General features: G+C 40.4%; 1 protein-coding gene across 1 annotated transcript; it reads left to right on the plus strand. All coding sequences in view use genetic code 11, as the record gives it.

The window, feature by feature from the left end:
- Positions 1–6556: 6556 nt before the first annotated feature.
- On the plus strand, positions 6557–8395 carry EGR_05009 (hypothetical protein; the record flags this gene model as incomplete). Its single annotated transcript, XM_024494258.1, has 3 exons — positions 6557–6608; positions 7220–7338; positions 8258–8395. The coding sequence occupies 3 exons, from the start codon at positions 6557–6559 to the stop codon at positions 8393–8395; spliced, it is 309 nt and encodes a 102-aa protein (XP_024351352.1).
- Positions 8396–19853: the final 11458 nt, after the last annotated feature.

Here is a 19853-nt window from a genome sequence, read left to right on the forward strand (position 1 = left end):
TCCACTTTTGGCCAAAAATCACATGCACGGCTTATTTGATAAGATGAACTAGTCATTTGAAGTGTTCTATCTGGAAACGTATTTGGGTGTTCAGATGGATTTTTTTGTCTATATCTGTCCGCTTTCACGTTTTACGTGCCTTTTCTCCTTCCATGTACTCACTCAAACCGACTGTGCAGTGGTGCGGGGAAAGAACTCACCAAGAACAACAGCAGAGTACCAGCGAGCCGGTGGATTCCGTCAGCCAAAAGATACTTTAAATAATTAGGTGGACTCTATTGCATAGTAGCAGCTTTACAGCTATGACGGCTGATGAATTTTGGGCGGATATAGATGGAATTGCTGATCGAAATTTCGGCATGTCCTCGGTGTAGCTCGTGGGAATAAATAAGCTCCGATTTTGCTACTGCAATACTTCTTCATCCCCTAGAGCTTTCTTACTTCGCCTGAAAACAACATTTTAAAACTTCAGCGGTTTTATAAAATAACTGCTCCCAGAGTCGCCAAACTGCATTTTGATGCTGTCGGTTGTGACAGCTGCTTTGTCATTGATCAAATAAAACATTTGGGTTAAAATAGAGCTATATTCTGACATTCATCACCTCTGGCGGAAAAAGAAGAGATATATAGGAATTTTGAAGTGTTTAAAATAGGTGAATAAGATGTTATAATTCTGCAACTATTGGCAAACCAAAAACTCGCAGAGCGGTTCGGTTTCTCCACTTGACAGCCCAATGTCCCATGGATACCCATTCACATTTTAAAGTCTGGGCATAATGGGAAGAGAGAATAGGAGGACTAAATTAACCCTACATGCGCTTCCAATCCTAATAACGCGTGGGCGGACTGTGGACAAGGATTTCCAAACGATACCCACGTTAATTACTACCTAAAAACATTCATTTTTCCATGTTTAGAAGGATACAGACCTCATGATTAACTTACCGTGCATTAGCCATCCCATTCGTAGGTTATCAAGTCAGTATTTTTTCAGATATTATTGATAGAGTTGTAAGTAAATGCAAATAATAGAGCCGAAATAGAGAAGAACTCCTGAATAAATATATTAATGGAAATATAAAGGGTAAATAATGAAAGATTTTTTCAAGAACTGCCTTTTAGTGCTTAGCCAGTCTCCTTACCCGATAGTGTATCGAAGCTGACCATTAAAACCCTCCAAAAGCCACTCGTGCATACAGAATCACAAAAAGGAATACTTTTACCTGTTCTCATTTGGGCTACTCACTAAGGGACAAAGTCGTGCCTTCCCCTGGCAGTGGTACCGGCTAAAATTTGAAAGTAGACAGAAAAAATTTTTGGTTAAGATTTTACATTCTGCACGAAAAGCGTCTCAGTGTTACTAAAACCACTTTTTTTGAAGGGAGCGCGAATAAATAATCAATACGCCTAATGCATTTTTAAAGGGAGAGTTTGTTTATATGAAGAAACAAAAATTTTGGCTTTCATTGTTTTTTTCTTACCAAAAAGTGTAAGATGCAACTCTAGTTTTACATTTTTGCCAGCAACATTCGATCATCCACAAGGTTAGGGTTTTAGCCGAATTTGGCCTGTTCATGTCAGGACAGTTTTGCAGCATGCATGCTCACTTATACCGCAGGTGTGGGAGGAGGAGAAGGTTGCATCATTTAACTAAATCACAAGCACTCGTCAGATTCTCACTTTCTTTGTATGTAGCTACAAAACCCCATGGGTAACCGACCAAAATGTATCATTAGATAGTGTTTGGAGTTTTTTTGAGAGCTCTGTTAAGATTTTGTGGTTTTGGTTTTCTCTGAAGCACTTAAGAGATTGTAACAGCTTCACCAGACTATGTGGATTCGGCTCGGTTCCTACCCTTAATTTAATTAGAATGCGAGAAAAGCAAAAGAATTTCTCCAAATCGACAGCTCCACTACTAACTGGATGTGGTTTATGGTGGGTGGCACACACTAGTTCAGCATGATGTAGAGAACAGACCCAAGAAGTGTGGAAGAAGAAGAGGGAAGTGATCTCACAGGGGACATGAAATATACTGCTAAAAGTGCTGTGACATTTATACTTTTCCAGGTAAGCAGTCCCGGTAGAATAAAACAAGGCATGTACACAGTGGAGAAATAATTAACTGGTAACATCGCTATTGAGATCCATAATTAAACCGGCTGGGCACCCAACTCCATTGTGTTTCCCTGACTCCGCTCTTATCTCTCCTAGAATACGAGGTTTTACTGCTTAACTCGGTGCGGCGGCCGACCGCTCTGAATCGCATCTATACTACGCGACATGAAACGGCCAGGAGAAGATAATTCAGTTGGATAATTCATGCTCTCGTAATGAGCATGCTGCTTTATTGCAATGCAGATACTTGATGTTTTTTGACAGGAGAAGTAAAGAGAGGAAGAAAGTGACTCAAAGAATACAACACTGATTCCTCTGCCACACCGCCTGTACAGTCTGCGTTGTGGAGAGTTTTTGGCTACACTGTCGATACTGTACAAATCGCAGCACCTCTCTGAGAATGGCCAGTGTATTGAAGTTGTAGAGGGCTGAGCACTCAACAAGCACACACCCCTTCCAGTGCTTCTTCACCAACACTGCCACGTTGCACGTTGTGGTAGTGTCTTACTGAAGTGAGGAAGACCTATGGTGAAAGCAAAGCATAAATACCACCTCCAGGATTGGCCTAACCTTTCAATTAATTCCTCGCAAATATTAAGTTCAGCTGATTTTCTAATACCTTGAGATCACAAAGATAGTCAAGAGGAGGCCAGTTTTAAATCACATTTTGTTTAGTGCTTTAAGCTGAAAAATGTATCCTGGTGAAGTCGTATGTGAATCCTCAATGATTAATTGTGATAACCTTTGTAAATTTGGCATTGTTTTAAATCATTAGATAATGTTTCTACATATTTAAGCATAAAAGGAAATTTGGAAAAGCAAATTCGTTAGGAAATTGCTTGAAGAGTATTTCTTGACGAGACCTTTTATAGCGGCTCTGTGATCAGTGCGTACAAAATGTGGCTGACTATTTTTAAAGGTGATTGAAATCAACAAGTCTTATTTTAATATTATCTGGGGACAGCAGTTAAATGTCTACGGCGTATGAAATTACTCCCCTCCCTAGGGCAAGGTAATCGGTGAAATTGTGAGGACGGTTTGCTAAACAATCCAACTTCATGGCCCGCAAAGATACCATTTAAGCTTGTCTATTGAAGGAAAGATAATTCAGCCCTAACCCATCTCTGGACAACTTTCCGGATTTTAGAAACATCCGATTTCAGTAGTATTCCTTCGACTTTAAATTTTTTTAAGGATCACAACTATTTAAGCTACTTTTAGGCTGAAGCATAATGACAGGGTAATAGGCAAGGTTAAAGCAACGTTAAGGTGATGAATTCACCTATTATGTAAAGGCCAAGCATATGGTTATAATATCCTTGTTAGCGTCATTTGTGTCATTGATGATTTTGGCAATGGGTTTTTTAGAAGTTACCATTTTTCTGCAGTACTCAGAGAGAAATCGCATGTAGAGGAAGGCCAGCCGACTTAATTTCACCTAGAGGTAATGGCTCGTAAATCGACGGGAAAACTATGTGCCTCTGGTGGAGAGAAAAGCAAACTCCACGAAGCTACCTCATTCCATGTACACTTAGGTATTATCCATGATTACATCAACTGGCTCTCCCTTATCTCTCTTGCCTTCTTTATGCATATTTCCCCATTTACACAAATAGGCACCTCCTTTCTCACCCTCCTCTCCTTCCTCCTTTTCAGCTTTTAGTTGGACAACTGGATATGTAAGCTTCCATCATTGTTATTTTGTTAATAATGAGGTGCGAGATTTGCAGCTTTTTATTTTTCTGTTACCATTTTACATCGACTCACTGAAAATTGCTCAGTATGGTCTACGAATGACCACGAAGAGTGAAGAACGCAAACGAATATGTGATAGCTGTACACTGTTTTCAGATCCCGACTCCCACTTAGCCGATTGTTTGGTCGGTTGACTTTGGCCCGTAAAACCTTTAACCACTTATAGAAATTAACGCTTACCTGATACTTGGTACCTACAAGAGGCAAATGTCTGCGCCACGGTGCCAGAGGAAAGTGATCATAAAACAGATGTACCATATATAAGACGTGATTCACATGAATTAAGGCATGCTTATGAAATCAAACTCGTCTGCTGCTAGAGGCTCGGTAAAATTGACTTTCACTTTAAGTGTGGGACTGTTTTTACTTCACAACGAAAACATTGGATGAATGCATGTGGTGAAGTAATAAATTACAGTGGAAGGAAGTGTTGTTACTTATTAAAGCCCTTTTAACTCAGTGTTGAGCAAATTCGTCAAGACCGACAATACACAATTACCCACATTAAATTTGCAAGAAATGTAACTACCCACGGTGCCAATGAAACGCCACTCTGTTGGCCACTCTGAGTAGTCACTGTCCTTGTCACTAGACCAAAAGTGCTTTCATTTGCTGTACGTGTGTTGACTACCACTTCTACTCGTGGCACTTGTTAGCCACCACTTATTACTTCCACTTCCTTCAATTTACTCCTACTCACTCACACTTTCTCATCTTTGTAAACAGAAGTGGATGAGTGAGAAAGGAGTTATTGAGATGTTCCCCCACCCTCTCGCCTTCTCTACCTTCCTACATTCTCCATGAATAGACGTCTCGAACTATGTGCAGAAGCAGCTAGTTATTGCATTTTCACCAATCAGTTCCTCCTTGAAAGGAAATCACGCCATTGACAGCACTAATAACCACTCAAATGCTCCACTCAGTTCTCATCTGCAGCTTATTAATTTTACGGTGATTTGAAAAGAATACCTGTTCGCCAACTCATTTTCATCTTGCCTGCACTGACTTAAGTGCATCTGATTTGGCAAAATTATTGTCAAAATGTACTTTTTAATTTTACACTTATGTCAAATCTTGCCAATAATGTCGTTAGCCATTTGGTTTCAAGTTGTGGAAGATGATTAGAAAGGGGAAGGGAGATAGGGATGCAGTGATAGATACTGACTTATCCTCGTCCTCATCCTTATCCTATGCTCCTTATTCTACGTATTTTTCCATTCTCTAAACCTTCAAAGATTTTATAATCAATTTTGAATCGAAGCAGAATTAAATGAAACAGAAAAGAACGGAACAGAACAGACAGTTGGAAAAGTAAAGGAGGTAGAAGCGTAGGTGGCTAGGATTAGGCTATTTGCTTTCGGTGACAAGACATTTGTTGAGAGAGTCAGGTTGTCCATGCATTGTTGAATGGGGTGGCGAGGGGTTGGTTTTTTCCATATTCTTACCCACTTTAGGTTACCCTACCATATGGAAATCAGGAAGTCACTACAAGCAGGAATTAATACAACCTTCAACACAAATTTCGTCTTTTGAATTGCAACGAAGTCAGACAAAGCAGTATGTTTCTTTAAGTGGACGTCAACTAGACGGATTTGAAATATCAGCTAAAATTGGCAAGTCAGTGAAGAGGGGTAGTAATGGAGAAGGTAGAATCAGCAATGTGGTGGAAGTAATGAATCTCACTTTACGCTTCTTCACCGCGTTATCACATAATTCAAAATCAGGCGTGCATTTCAAATATCAGGGTTTGTTTGCACCACGAAACATGCATGTACGTATTTCTTCCCATCAATCTGTCTGCCCTTCTTTCTGGCAATCCACCCGTCTGTCTGTCCATCTCTCTGTCTGCATGCATGAAGAATGGATGTAAATAAATACATGCCCGGTGTCTAAAGTGAACCAACGACGTCGAATTTTAAAAGCTGATAAGGGGTAATATCTGTTGAGTATCGAAGAAATAAGCCCCAAGATCTTTACGTCTGCCTTGAGACCATTCTGCTTCATGAGCATCATTCCAGCATTTAGTTGGTTATTTAGCGAACAAGCTGAATGGGAATACAGACAAAATTAGCTTACCAGGATCTCCCATCTATCTAATCCCCTGTGGTAAGCCTGAGCCAGCAATATTTGCAAATAGGGTTTAGATTAGCATTACTTCACATCGGTCATTATAGGATTGATACTTTTTCTAAACTCGGGATGCTTACGCTACAAGACAAACATTCCATGATGAGTAGAGTGCTGTATTTCTTTGCGAACCATTTCGCCATCGATTGATCTTGTTCATGCACAAACCGTCAGACTGTACAGTTCAGTTGATCATGCTGGCTGTGATGAAGTGGTTGTTGAAGTGCTCAGCGCAATGTTGCATTTGGAGGTTACCCTCCGGACATCACTGACTTTCAGCAATTTTAATGCTGTTCCATTCGCAATCCATTTATACTGTACACGGCTATAAAGAAGTTGAAACCTTATAGCAAAAAAAAGATTATTCTGCGGCTGGCCATACAGATCATTCACCAGCTGCTGTTAGAATGTACAAAGGTGTCTGCGTCATTTATCCTCTCCGTGCGAACCTACGACCACATGTCCTAAAGTCCACTCAATGGGCACACATGCCAAGTCAGCAGCTTAGTCATTTCCTGTCCGTGACTACTCCACAATGGAAAAGGGCTAGACAGAACAAATGTGCTCGCACTTCGGAGCGACAGAGGGCAACATTTTGACACCAGAGAAAGGTACGCGACAGGTTAGCAGATAAATATGTACTGAATGGATGCATTTAAATGGAAGGGTACAAATGATTAGGAAAATTACAACTAACTACACGAAACCAGTGAAGATTGGCTAAATTTTCAGATTCTGCAACCAAAGACTCGATGTGTAGAACTCAAAATGTGGAAATCGGGGCTCGATTTGCTGTCAGCAATCGTAAAGGGAAGTCATACATTACACAAACAAATCTTGTTCATCGGCCATATCTACTCGTCCCAACTCACAAATCACCTATAAAAAAAAGCCAATTCCTGTGTGAATTATTCTCCATGAAGTTGTGCCAAAATAAATTAGAAGCCTACGTGAATAAAACAAAACTGAAGTCATCCTGGTGGAAAGGAAAACCCCATTCCCCTGGTTAAAGTTGAGGCCATATGATTCCTCGCAAGAGTTGATTCTGGTGCAAGGAAGGAAGTGAGAAGCTGCAGTACCATCGAGAAGAAGTGCTGCTTCAACAGAACCACAAGTTTTGCATCTGAGCGTAGATCAGCGTTCAAATTCGATTATATCAGATTAGATCGGACCATATCAGTGAATTCTAGTTCCAATCACTCGTTTGTTTGCCATTCACTAGATCCGTCAATCTTTGTCACTGCATCCTCCGCAGTTCAGGCTACCTATACTACACAAGCACTGATTTTGCATGCTGTCCTTCAACGTGTGAGCCACTCCACCCAACAGTTCCACTTTCAGGTGAACGCTTAGCGTATGCAGTACATTTCCCTTTCCACGCGCTCAAGTCTGCACTGCTGCAAATCAATCAGTGAGGCCGTGAACGGGGACCATGCATTAGTCTTATATGTAATGAGACCCACTATTCGTCCACTTTCTTTTTTCTTACCCGTAATAAGGCATTCATACTAAAAGTCAAGGCTACCTTAACCGTCAAAAGAACTCAAGAAACCTAATTTCGTCCTCAAATGTAAAATGTCCATTAAAAACCAGCCAGCTAATTTATTAAACTGCAAATAAGGTAATAAATTAACAGTAGGAGAGACGCTCACATCCTCCTGCCTGGCTATGGAAGTCGCGGAGTGTATGCGCTTCTCTGTTACTTAAAGCCGCCTTTCCTTTCAGCTATGTAAGTAAGTAAGTGAGTAGGCTGCCGAGCAAGAAATAAAACCCAGTAAAAAAACATAAACCGAGGAGGCAAACCCCTTAAACTCCAAAAATTTGAAACGCAAGCCCATATCAGTAATTACGGCAGTGGGATGGATAAGTACTTCTATGGGTCTATTTATGGACACTAGAATATTCACAGCATAGTGAGAAGACTACTTAATTGTGGATATGTGGCATGCTATGCAATGAAAAGAAAAGGGCAACATTTCAGCGAGAACCAGAGAGGTTGGCACTCGTTAAGCTTGCCTGTCTCGCGAACGATCTAATTTTCAAACAAGCAAGCTCTGACATCCACTGGGCGACTGGATAGTTTGATACGTGTACCTAAACCATGGCGAAGTCTAAGGATTTGTGTGCCTCTTCGATCATTTTATTTCTCTCAGATACATTTAGAATTAGGCTGAATGGGTTTCAGAATATGCAAGAGTTAAGTCGTTTTTTCTTTCGTCCTTTCGTTCTTCCACATTCTTCTTCCATGCATTTACTGCAGCAGACTGTCGCGATTGTGCTGCACCGCAACCAAAAGGACTCACTATGCAACGGTGTAGACGGCGGCGTCGAGTACCAAGTATGGACTGGCGGACTATCTACTAAGAGGCAGCAAAACAGTGATTTGGTGTCCTCATAATAGAGGCTCAACAACTGCTACAGCGAATGCTTTGCAAGTGGATGTTTTAAAAATTGCTAATCAAGGAATTGCTGCATCTGCTAGAAATTAAGCAACTACAGGGGTCTCTTTGCAGAGATTAATGGCTTCCAATGACACCCAAGCTTGCAAATTCCACCTTTGTAGAGCATTTTGCCCTTCAGAGCAAATAATCTATTTACCCTCAGTTTTCCCTCACTTTTATTTCCCAGCTGCCCAACCTGTTTCACATGTGATTGTTCAATGTCAAGAAAAGGTGATAATTATCGCTTGGATACATGCCAGTTTGGAGAATACAGAGAGTTAAACAAGGATGAGAAAGGAGCAGAACCTTCCGTCCTAAAGTGTAAGTCTCATAGTCGAGTTGGGCCATTTGAGGTACAAAAGCTGGAGTTGTCTTGCAAAGACAAAAGCGACACATCTTTCCAGTCCACTGGCTCAACGATGTAGGTTGTTCCGCAAACAGTGTATTAAACCGAGTTAAGTGGTGGGCAGATCTCGGCCCTTCAGGTAAGAAGTCGTAAAAGTCCTAATGGCATGGAATAATATACCTTACTGAGCACGGAAGGCCCAAAAGGCAACAAATACTAAACTCCCCATTAGGTGGAACAAGTGCATGGGAAACCACTGCATTTGTGTGGTAATAACGTAGCTACGAGTCACCTGACAATGTCATATTGCCAAGTACAAATCAGAGCAGGGTGTATTTGTTGATATTTTTCACATTTTTGCACCACTGCAGTGTTCACCTTCCAAAGTACAACTTCCTTAAGTAGTATACTGACTTGGAATACCAACCATGAACTAGAATTTCTTTGTAAACCATCACTTCAACCTATGGTTGATATTACGTGGATTAATTCATACCTTATTTATAAATCGCAGAGAAAGAGTAAAATTTTGATCTGAGTACGGCAACCTAAAGGAGGCGCTTAAATGATAGCTATACGGTTCACAGCAAAGTCCAATGTTACACCATATTTAATCTTTAATAAGCCTCCTAATTTTTAGGAAATTAAGTTTGATAGGTGAAACGAGGAAATATATTTGAATAGGGGTTCCCTGTTTCATCCTAATTTATTTTGAATACGTTCACAAGACGTTCCTCGGTTAAGGAATCCAGAAGATGCACTAGCCTCCTAATTAATGTACGAAGGATTGTTGTAGGTCGCCAAAGGTAAAAAACTCACTTTTCCTTAGGTAGACAATTTTATCGTTTCTCAGAAAGAATCTGCGATTCGGCTTCTTCCAAGTCTGAGGTAATATAAGCGTTGATATGTAAATAAACCTTATCCGACTGTCTGCCTGAGGAAATTTGACTTCTTGTCTTCTATTAATCTACGGTCTGGGCCGCATAAGAAAAGTTAATAAGGATGCTTTACAGAATTTGAGTTGAACCCTTCCCAATCTCACCACTAAAAGAGCGTTGGAAGCCCATAGTAGTTATCCTTATGGGTTAAAGCTCGTTCTGTAGAAGGTAAGTTAATAATCTGGAAAGTAAGAAAGTGAGAGCCTGTAGAATTCGCATTTGGTAATTGAATGAGAGGAAGCCACACTTTCTTCTATTATGCATTCCTCGCAATTAATGCACTTCTCTGTAACTAACTGCGATTGGTAACAGTAGATAAGCAAGAAGAAATTGAGGAAGTCCCAACGAAAATTAGTCAAACATCTTTGAGATGGATTCTCATAATAAACACACCTTAACCAAACCGATTATGAAACATAATGATATAAACGGAGTTGCAAGTATCTACGTGGGGTTGCACCCAAATAACTGCAGCGTTTCCAGATTTCGCTGAAGATAAAAGAAGGCATAAAATTAGAGGAGAATATGTATTGCTGATGGGTAGAGGAACTGGAGGGCTATTGTAATGATTTGGATGCCATGGCACTCAGGGGAAGTACAAAGAAGGAGCCTTAATTGCCTGTGTAACTGAGGCGGAGATTCAAACAAACAATTGGAGCATCACGGATCCTCTGTTATGACGTTTAAATTAAAAGGCTGTTGCGAGGTTCTAAAAAGGCAGGAGAAGCAAATAGAGAGGTTGTCACTTTATAAATGGAGAAAGAACCAGATGCTCGCGACTCTCTACGATAAAAGTCAAAGAGGAAAATGAGAGATTTATCTTAAATTTATACTCTTGCACTTTATATCGCCACTGCCATTCCCGATGTCACCTCATGATACACAAAGGTGTTTGTTAAGATAACTGCGTCAATGGGCCTGCATGTGTTCCCATAAAGGGTAAGCTAGGGGAGTCGGTGGGGTGATTGAGTGTTTGTCCTTCTGTTGACCACTTAATCAGCCGAGTGTGGTTGTGGCACCCTTTTGTTGACGTTAAAAGGGAGGTATTACAAATACCCACAACTATTTACACCATCTAAAGTCTAAATTTTCAAAGCAATACATTTTCACCTACTTTGCCATGGAAAAATAATTACAGCATGCAATTTTTCCTTCACTGGTTGTGAGCATGCTTGATATGAAGTTTTTTCGTAAATAAATGCTCGTAGTTTGCTGTTCTTAAAGCTGCTAAATTTAAAATCTACAGTTCATCTTCAATGACAACTTTGAAATATTAAATTCAACTGCTAAAATCGGCAGAAATGTATCATTATTTGGCAGATAATAAGGTGAATTGCTCAGATGACCATAATTTCGTATAAAACGGTGCGCTACATTGGATGTGATACTTTGTTCAACTTTTTGTTTTGGTTGTATGGGTATATAAGTCTCTGCCCCTGGACTCTCCCTGGGAGGCATGGCTTCTAGGCCAAACATTACGTGCTGTACATATTCTGTCCAAAGAATAATGGCTTCTTTCGTCTTCAGGAAAGAATCAGAGCCCCTTATTAGGCCTCAAGGATTACCACGACAAGATGCTAAATTGCACACTTTAGGATTAAATACATGTTATAATGCTCTAATATAAACAAAAACTAAGCTTATGGAAGCCTTGACGAGAGTTGGATCACAAACTGTGGCAGCTGCTTGCTGATAACCTGACGATAACACCTGCCTCCCTCAAAAGAGCCAGGGATGAACAAAAAAGGCCATTCAACCACTTTCTAGCGAATTGCACCATTTATTTGGACAGAAAATCGAGTGACTGCATAGGAAAAAATTCTACTGAAAGAATAAGTGGCTGCTGAAGAGATTTCTTCAATATTCAGCAGAGTAACTTTAGCCACTACAACTTGTTTCCAAGGTTATGTTGCCCTTCAAGATCAAAATTATTCCCTCAAATTGCAGTGGTGAGCTATGCAAGAGGCAAGATTATTATTATTTCCTGAACTGCAAGCCTAACGGTTACCTTGGGTTAGGGTTCTGAATTCATATCGCCTAACAAATGGGATGAACGCTTTTGCCGTAGGGCCTACGATCGCCTACACGTACCTTGACGGTTCGTTCAAAGCCATTGTAGGCATGTGACATCTTCAGGCAGTGAAAACATTCCACAGGACATCAAAATGATTTTATCCTCTAGACGAAAAAACCCTCTTCCAGTGTCCCAACATAACACACTTTACGAACCAGTATCATTCTGGCGAAGAACTCTGGTGGCAATGTTTTTGATGCAAACACGTTTTAATGGGAGGGACTGCTCGTTTTCTAACGTGCTAAATTCGTACCTTGCGGTAATTTTACTATCATTCTCCAGGTCACAAGATCACAAGTGAGTGCTAAGTAGTGTTTTTACGCTTCCTTCTTTTCGGTGGGCAACACATCCTTACTCCTGTAAAAGCACGACCTATTAGCATGATGTTAATGGTGAAACAAATTCAGCTTCAGTGCATAAAAGTGGGCGGAAAGGCTGCTGTCTTACCACATCTTAAACACAGCAGCAGAGAGTCCAAACTTCAAATGGGCTTCAATAGCTTTAAGTGTCTAAATTTACGACTCGAAGGTGATTAGATGCTTGAAATCTTCTATAGAGCTGATCCGATTTTGAGGGCGACCACGGGGCTGTGTCACATCGCTGAGGACATTACAGCTTACCATTAATAGGGCATTTTATGTTGACTTCTGAGATAAATTATTTCTATTTAAGTAATCGCTAAAAGTAGCCAAACAAGGGAGGAAAAAACACTCTTCATCTTAGTAATTGAGTTTCCTCAAATCTCCGTTAAAAGCTGCTAAAGAATCACTTTTAATGGGAAAAACTACCTTTTTATCTAGTCCTGAGAAGTCCGCTATAATTTGGAGTGAATTGTGGATGGAACACAAGAAGGACTTACATTTCCGTCAGCAGTTGATATTTAAACTAGTCAAATAATTATTTCCGTTTATAATATAATTAGAAGAGGTATTTTAAAAAAAGAAGCCAATCATAGTGCAGGAAGCTTCCCTAAATTTCTTACTCGTTAAAGCACTCGCTGCTACAATCTACCATCTATTTTTCAATAAGATACGAAATGGAAGAAAAAACACCCTTGCTGCCTTCTTTCCTGTCCCACCTCGGTTTTACCCTATTCCCTATTCTCCTTCGCACGTAGTTATAAAAGTAAAAATTCACCAAAAATGATGTTTTCGGAAGAACATGAAAAGTGAGGGTAAGTAAGGCATTCTATTGACAAAGATCGTACCTTCTCTGTGTGTTCTAAAGTTTTTTAAGAAGCTTCTGCTGATTCGAGATTTAGCTAATGTTGAGTCGGGATATGCGTATCACGTCTCCGGATTGTCCCCTCTGCACAACTTTAGTTGTTTGGACTCGTAGTGGTAATGAGGAGAGAAAAACGCCCTGTCCGGTTTTCCCCTATCTCAGCCGATCATTTCACCAGGCAGAAGGGTATGGCTCTGACGATGCAGTTGATAAGAATGATCATCTTTATCTCTGTGACTGTCATCAGAAGTCACGCAAACATATGCCCATTTGACCAGACCATTCATTTATTTGACTTGAAGCATCCAAATGTGGGCATGCATTCCTAATTTTATTGTCCTTTGTTTGAATAAGCTCACATAAAATCACGGTGATTTTAGGCACTGCTACGCCACTCCAACTGTCCCTTTGCTTGCATTTCTTGTCAATTCACTTATACTGATTAAAGCGATTATGCCAGTGGAAGCAAAAGGCCTCGAGCAGCAATAAAAAGGTGGAAAAACCAGAGAATGGACAATCTGACAATAGGAATACAATATCGTATCCTTTTTTGCTATGCAAACAAGGGGTACTGAAGATAATGAACACAGAATCGAAGCAGAGACGCGCAAACCCATGAGGAATTGCAAAATACACTCACTTGCGATTGATAATTTGACATTGTTAAGTTGCGGCTCAAGACTGTGTAGGCAGCAAATTGTTAAACTTACTTTCCTCGACCTGTTCCACATAGTGGTTGGTTAAGCTTTTGGCGCCTAGAGGAGGAGATGAATGCATTAGCCTCCCTTCCACGGCCTAATTCTGCGCGAGGAGACGCGCAAGTTAGCCATGCTTATGTTGGAAGCTGCAGGCTCTGCAGTCAGTCATAAACTCTGTGCTTTTGCAGGTGATTTAACCAACACTGCAAAAAACGGTCTCTCCTCTATTACGCGCTAGTCTTTTTAAATTATTAATGACTGAGCGAGTGCCAAGGACTTGAGGTGCTTTGTTTATTTCTGCTTTTATTATATGAATTACAGCCGTCACTCTTGAATATTTAATCAGGCAAGATCAGAAAAAAGCAGTGGATTTTTCTTATTCAAGCACTTTTGGAAATAACGTTGGCTTAATCTTCTTCTCTTTCACTGCGCGAAAGTTGACTGACAGACCGATTGACTGACCAAGCGGTGCCATCAACGCATGACCTAGACGGATGATCCTGCCCTAAATCGTAAACTCAAAGGCATGTCAGTGAAGGAATTTTGAGCTAAAAGTATGGTTGATGAAGAGACAAGGATTAAGCGAACTAAAAATGCAATTTAAGAGTACGCAGTAAAACATTGCCACATGCCAGAGTCGAAGTTGTACCTGTCCTCATTTGCTAGTGTTTATTGATTATCTGTAGAAGTACAAAGGTGACTTTTTTGGCTGCCATTTTTGTTTTACAGTCAGCACATCAGTAAACCAGGCACAGTTCATCTGCAATGACAAGTAGCCAGTTAAGATCGCCTTCATTAGGGTATTAAATGCCACTGCACTTATCGCCTAGGCACGAATAGCTAAGGTTTTCGTCTTTCTACGAAATAACCCCCTGTAACTGTTACAAGTACAATGAAGGCGTTCTCTTTATTTGATTTGCTAGTATTTTTAGGAAGGAATAAATAGTAACACTTGCCCTAACTCAATTTGAAAAGGGGATCCTATTGGTTGTGGTTACTGTTTGCAGAGCAGAGGCACTAAAGCTCTATTTTAACAATATAAGCTTATTTAAGATGGAAACCACCCGGAATTTACACTTAAATATGAACGAAGGGTCCTACCCCCGATGCGTGATTTGAGAGGCTGGAAAACCTCCACAATCAAACCTAGACGTCGTTAATGTCGATTGAACATACCGAAAGTCCGATGGGGAACTAAACAGGCTCCGCATAGATCTAATGGGAGGTATTCTATGTCAGGATATCGTGATCGAGTTCTGAATGTTGTCATGACTTGACATTTCCATAACGCTGACCCACTTTGCGAACTTCACAGGGTATATGGGTTCCATCGGTGGGACACACGTAGGCTGGTCCACTGTAGGGCTAGTGAGAGAACAGCATTTCGATTTGGTGGAAGTGATGCCAAGTCAAGCATCAACAGTTACTTAAGAGATCACGAGCCCTACCCTTGTACATGCATCAATTATGCATTCCTCGTACAATATCTGACAACGCCCTGGAGAGGGACGATATATATCTCACCTTTCGGCAACCATACTTTTCGTGCCGAAAGTGATCATACACATTTATAGGAGCGCCACCATGACTGGAGTTGTGATTTCTGGCCACAAGTAGAATGCGATAGTAGCTAAATTAACACGGCGTAGAGATTTGTGAGAAAATCAACCACAGAGTGGAACAGCTTTGACAGAGATTCACTAATTGTTCGAGGTTGTAAAGTCATTATTTAATCTTAAATTTTAAATATTTCTGCCACCTGATCTTCATCGAGATAAATGCCTAAGCATGCTAAATGAGGTTATAAGAGATGGTAAAAGCATTCGTCACTACTTATCACTTATCAATCAAGCTAACAGAGAAGCATACAATGAATTTGGCTTGTTTGTAAGATATGTAACGACAAGCAATGAAGGAGAGACGCAGTAGTTGGCGCGGGTCAAGCTTAGTAAAATACTAGAAAGTCAGTCAGCCACACAGACATTGGTATTCATATAAAAAGAGAGGAAAACAAAGAATTTTAAGTGTATGACACTCGTTAAGCCATTAATAATTCAAACAGACTGGCTTACGTAGCGGAGGAGAGGCAATTTTGTCGCAGTGTGGACCACTTTAACTGTAGAAGCAAAAGACTTGTCTAACCTTATTAGCCACAGTTTGCAGCTCAATCAGGACCAATTAGTGCACCTTTTTACCTAGTAATTCTCTATCGAAGGAAAGTTCTAGCATTTTGCTCCTCTATGAGGTCCTGAGTACTTAAGTGACCACTACATGGAATAAGCCTTGTTGTAACTTTAAACACTTGGTAACTACGCTGCCTTGAGTCACCTGACAACGTCAGATCGTCAATCGCAAGTTAGTGTAGGGTGTAATTTTTCACAGGTTCTCATATCTTCACGTCAAAACACCAGGACTTCTACTGAAAGATGGATTCCCTGTTGCAGAGGTTTTTTCAATATCCAGCAGATTAACTTTTGCCATTAAAACTTATTTCCATGTTTATATTGCTAACTTGGACTAGCAACTATGAATTTGTATGTCAATTTCACTGCTTCATAACGTTACATGAATTATCTCCTGCTTTATTTATTAGCCAAAAAGAATGTGGAAATTTCGAATCGGTTGCTATTGTTCTTAGCGCATTTCAAGAACGAGCAAACTTTGGAACGTGAAATCGGTCGCAAACAGTAATAGTCTGGTGTTGCCTTTTACTGACCTTGAGTCTTTTCCGTAAGCCCTAGTCTTGACTCGTCATGCTCAAGTGACCACCTCATAAAAAAGTACTTCTTTACAGAGTAAACATTTCTTCCTCCGGCTTTGGCACAGTGCATTTAAGATCTGTGGCGTTTTTTCATGTTTCAAAATGGTCATTTAGTCTCCTTGTGCCTGTGACCTCACTGGGTCGCTAATCGACACGGATTGATTGAGTCAAATTTATTGATGAGTTGACTGAGAAACAAACTGTTAGTCAAAATGCTACCTTAGTACTCCTACAGTGTATCAATGATTAGTATTATTAACTGAAAGAAACACCTCCAGTGAAGTGATTTGACTGTGTACTTAAAAAAGGCTGTGTAATGAGGATCAAGTCATTTCATTTTTGACTGTTGGCGTAATCAGTTGTCTTAAGCGTTCTTTGATCTGTCGCCTACAAATATCAAGGGACAATTGGTCAGTCTTGTACTCAATCGGCATTAAAGGTGATCAGTCAGTCAGCTTTCACTTCGCCCACATAGCCAGGCACGAATGGCAACAAGCTATCGCATTTCTTTTCATTCAGGTTTTTTGGGGATTATGTTGTATGAGATCTTCGGCTCCGTTGCATCAAAGTCGACAGACTGACTAAACATTCTTTTGCATTTGATGGGGACAGATCAGAGAACGCCCTAAATGACTGATCGGGTGTTAGTCAGAGTCCAAAAGAACATGTACAGAGTAATTACAATCAAAAAGTTACAGTGACTGAAGCGCCACCTCACGCAGCTTCCTACAGGAATGGGGTTTTTGAAAAGAACTGCTAAATTGGGACATTCGAATTATCACCTGCCTTCAGTCAGTAATGTTCACTGATAACCTGGAACGGTCCTGAGGTGACACTTCGAGTAGCGTTTTTGTTTTTTTGGTCAATCTATCAATGAAATAAGTTTAGCTGCTCTGGGCTGATTAGTGTCTCTGCTGAGATCGTCTCCACGGGGTGACCAAATGCTACTGCACCTATCACCTTGGTATGAGTTAATAAATTGCTCCTTATTTTTTCGAAATATTAAAGACGTTCTCTCTAATAATTGCGCTGGTATTTTTAGCGAGGAATAAGATAGTTGCGTTTGCCCTAACCCACTCCAAAAAGGCACACTTAATGGTTATGACTGTTTGTGGAGTGGTGACCTCAAAGCACCAGTGTGTAAAGTTGAGCTTTCCTTTTAGGAAGGAAATCAACAAGCAATTACGTCTAACTAAGCGAAGAATTCCATTGCCGAGGGTTGAAGAGAAAGGCCATAAAACACCCCCTTTAAGGGAGAAAACACATCCTTAATAGGCCATAAATGGTGCCAGGGTCAACTAGATCTACTGAGAGTAATTAGGAGTGAGGCGAACACGCAGATATTTAGTAAGAGGACATATAAGGACACAATGGCTCAGTTTTGCCTGTCTTAATGACTTAACAGTGGTACAAAGTTGATCCACTTTGCGGTATGCGCAGGGTCTAGGCTGTGGTCACGATTTCGTGTATATACAAAGCCACTGTAAGGGTCGTGACAGAGCAGGGTACATGTACAGTGATAGTGTTCCTAAAATAAAGAGAAGAGTTATTAAAGCATCACAAGTTCTGCCCATGTTCATGCGACGATATGCTTTTTCCTTATGCGGCATCAACCACGCCGCCGTGAAGAATGGCAATATGGACCATACCGCTCAGCACCAGCGCTTTTCTTACGAAAAGCGATCGTACTCCTTCATAGAACCCTACCTTGAGTGGAGTTGTAAATTAGATGGCGAAGAGATAGATAGTGGAACAACTTCAATAAGGATTCAGCTGTTGGTTGTAAATGCTTATCTAAATTCTTTTGAATACCTCTGCGACTGGATCTCATGGGAGGCAAGTGGATAAGTATGCTGAATTAAATTATAAACCCAGGTAAAAATATTCACCACTTATCCACCATAAATCAAGCTGACAGAAAAGCCTGACTTGACTTCCACCCATCTGAGAGATATGATTTAGGCTGGTTTGGAATGACACAAATGGCAAGGTAAATAAATCACTTTCCCCTCTAACTTATATCACAATATATTATTTGCGTCTGTTTCTTCTTCTGACCATTTAATTTATCTCTACTGCCAATTCAGCCTTTTGCAATGGTCTTTGTAAGGTAAGATGTCAGAACAGAGAAACCGTGATATTTATGCTTTGCCTCGATTGGTTAACCCCGTGAAAGATGATACTGCATTTGAATGAGGTGCTTACCGATTCTTTGGTTTTGGTCGTACTAAATTAAATAGGCAAAAGTGAGAGTCGTACTTTACATGGAAAAAGCAGGACAAGCAAAGCGCTGCAGATATCAACCATTTGCTTAGAACCATTTTTAATTCCAACAGCCTTGCTCATGTAATAGAGGAGACAGTGTTTTGATGTTGCAGTATTAATGATTTTACCCCTTAAAGCATGAGATTTATGAGTAGGCATAGAGTCTGTAATTTGAAACCCAAACAGGACTAGGTTGTGCATCTCCTCATCCAGCAATGGCTGTGAAAGGAAGGCTGAAGCACTAATCTCCCCTGAGAGATCCCAAATGCTCAGCCGACCACTAGATGTAACAAGCCAATGTTATAACCTACATCACAAGACAGTGTAGTTTGTAACTGCTCACTACTTCTTAAATCTCTCCTGCATGTCAGCGTTTACAGCCTTTAAAACACACCAGGTTTAAGTAGTATGCCGACTTGGACTAACAGCTATGAATTGGTTTGTCTATGCAAAATGTCAATTCCACTGCCTCATGACGTTAAGTGAACCTTTTATTAATCACAGGGAACTTGGTTATTCCAATCCGATTGCGATTGTTCTTGACACATTTCAAGAATGGACGGAATATTGGAACATGAAGCCTCATGCAAGCTCATACAGTTTGGCTTTACATTTTACTGACCTTGGGTCTTTCCATTAAGCCCTGGTCTTGACTCGTTATGTCCAAGTGACCACCTCATAGAAACATACTTCTCCACAGAGTAAGCATTTCTTCCTCCAGCTTTGACACAGCACATCCGAGGTATGTGCGCAAATGTATAGGTCACAGCTCTTTAGAGTTTGAACCTGCATTGTTATCATTTGACCAGAAAACTGCTTTACGTGGATAAGTACCGATTCTGCATTTAGTCGCATTGTCTGTAAGCTTAGCATGGTCACTACTTAGTGCAGGTGAACTGGACATATTTCACTAGTGTTTCGACTAAAAAAAGTCGCTAGTAGAAATGCCACCTCAGTACTTTTACGGGCTATCAATGAGTATTGCTGACTAAAGGAAACAACTGGATAGTGCTTTACAAGAAGGCCATGCTTTCAGGCTTACGGAATGTGGTAACATTGTACTGCTAAACTCTAATTCTCATTTTCATTAACTTCAATCCTTGTCACCT

This window comes from Echinococcus granulosus (genome assembly GCF_000524195.1).
Source record: "Echinococcus granulosus chromosome Unknown EG_S00034, whole genome shotgun sequence".
Classification (NCBI taxonomy): Eukaryota; Metazoa; Platyhelminthes; class Cestoda; order Cyclophyllidea; family Taeniidae; genus Echinococcus; species Echinococcus granulosus.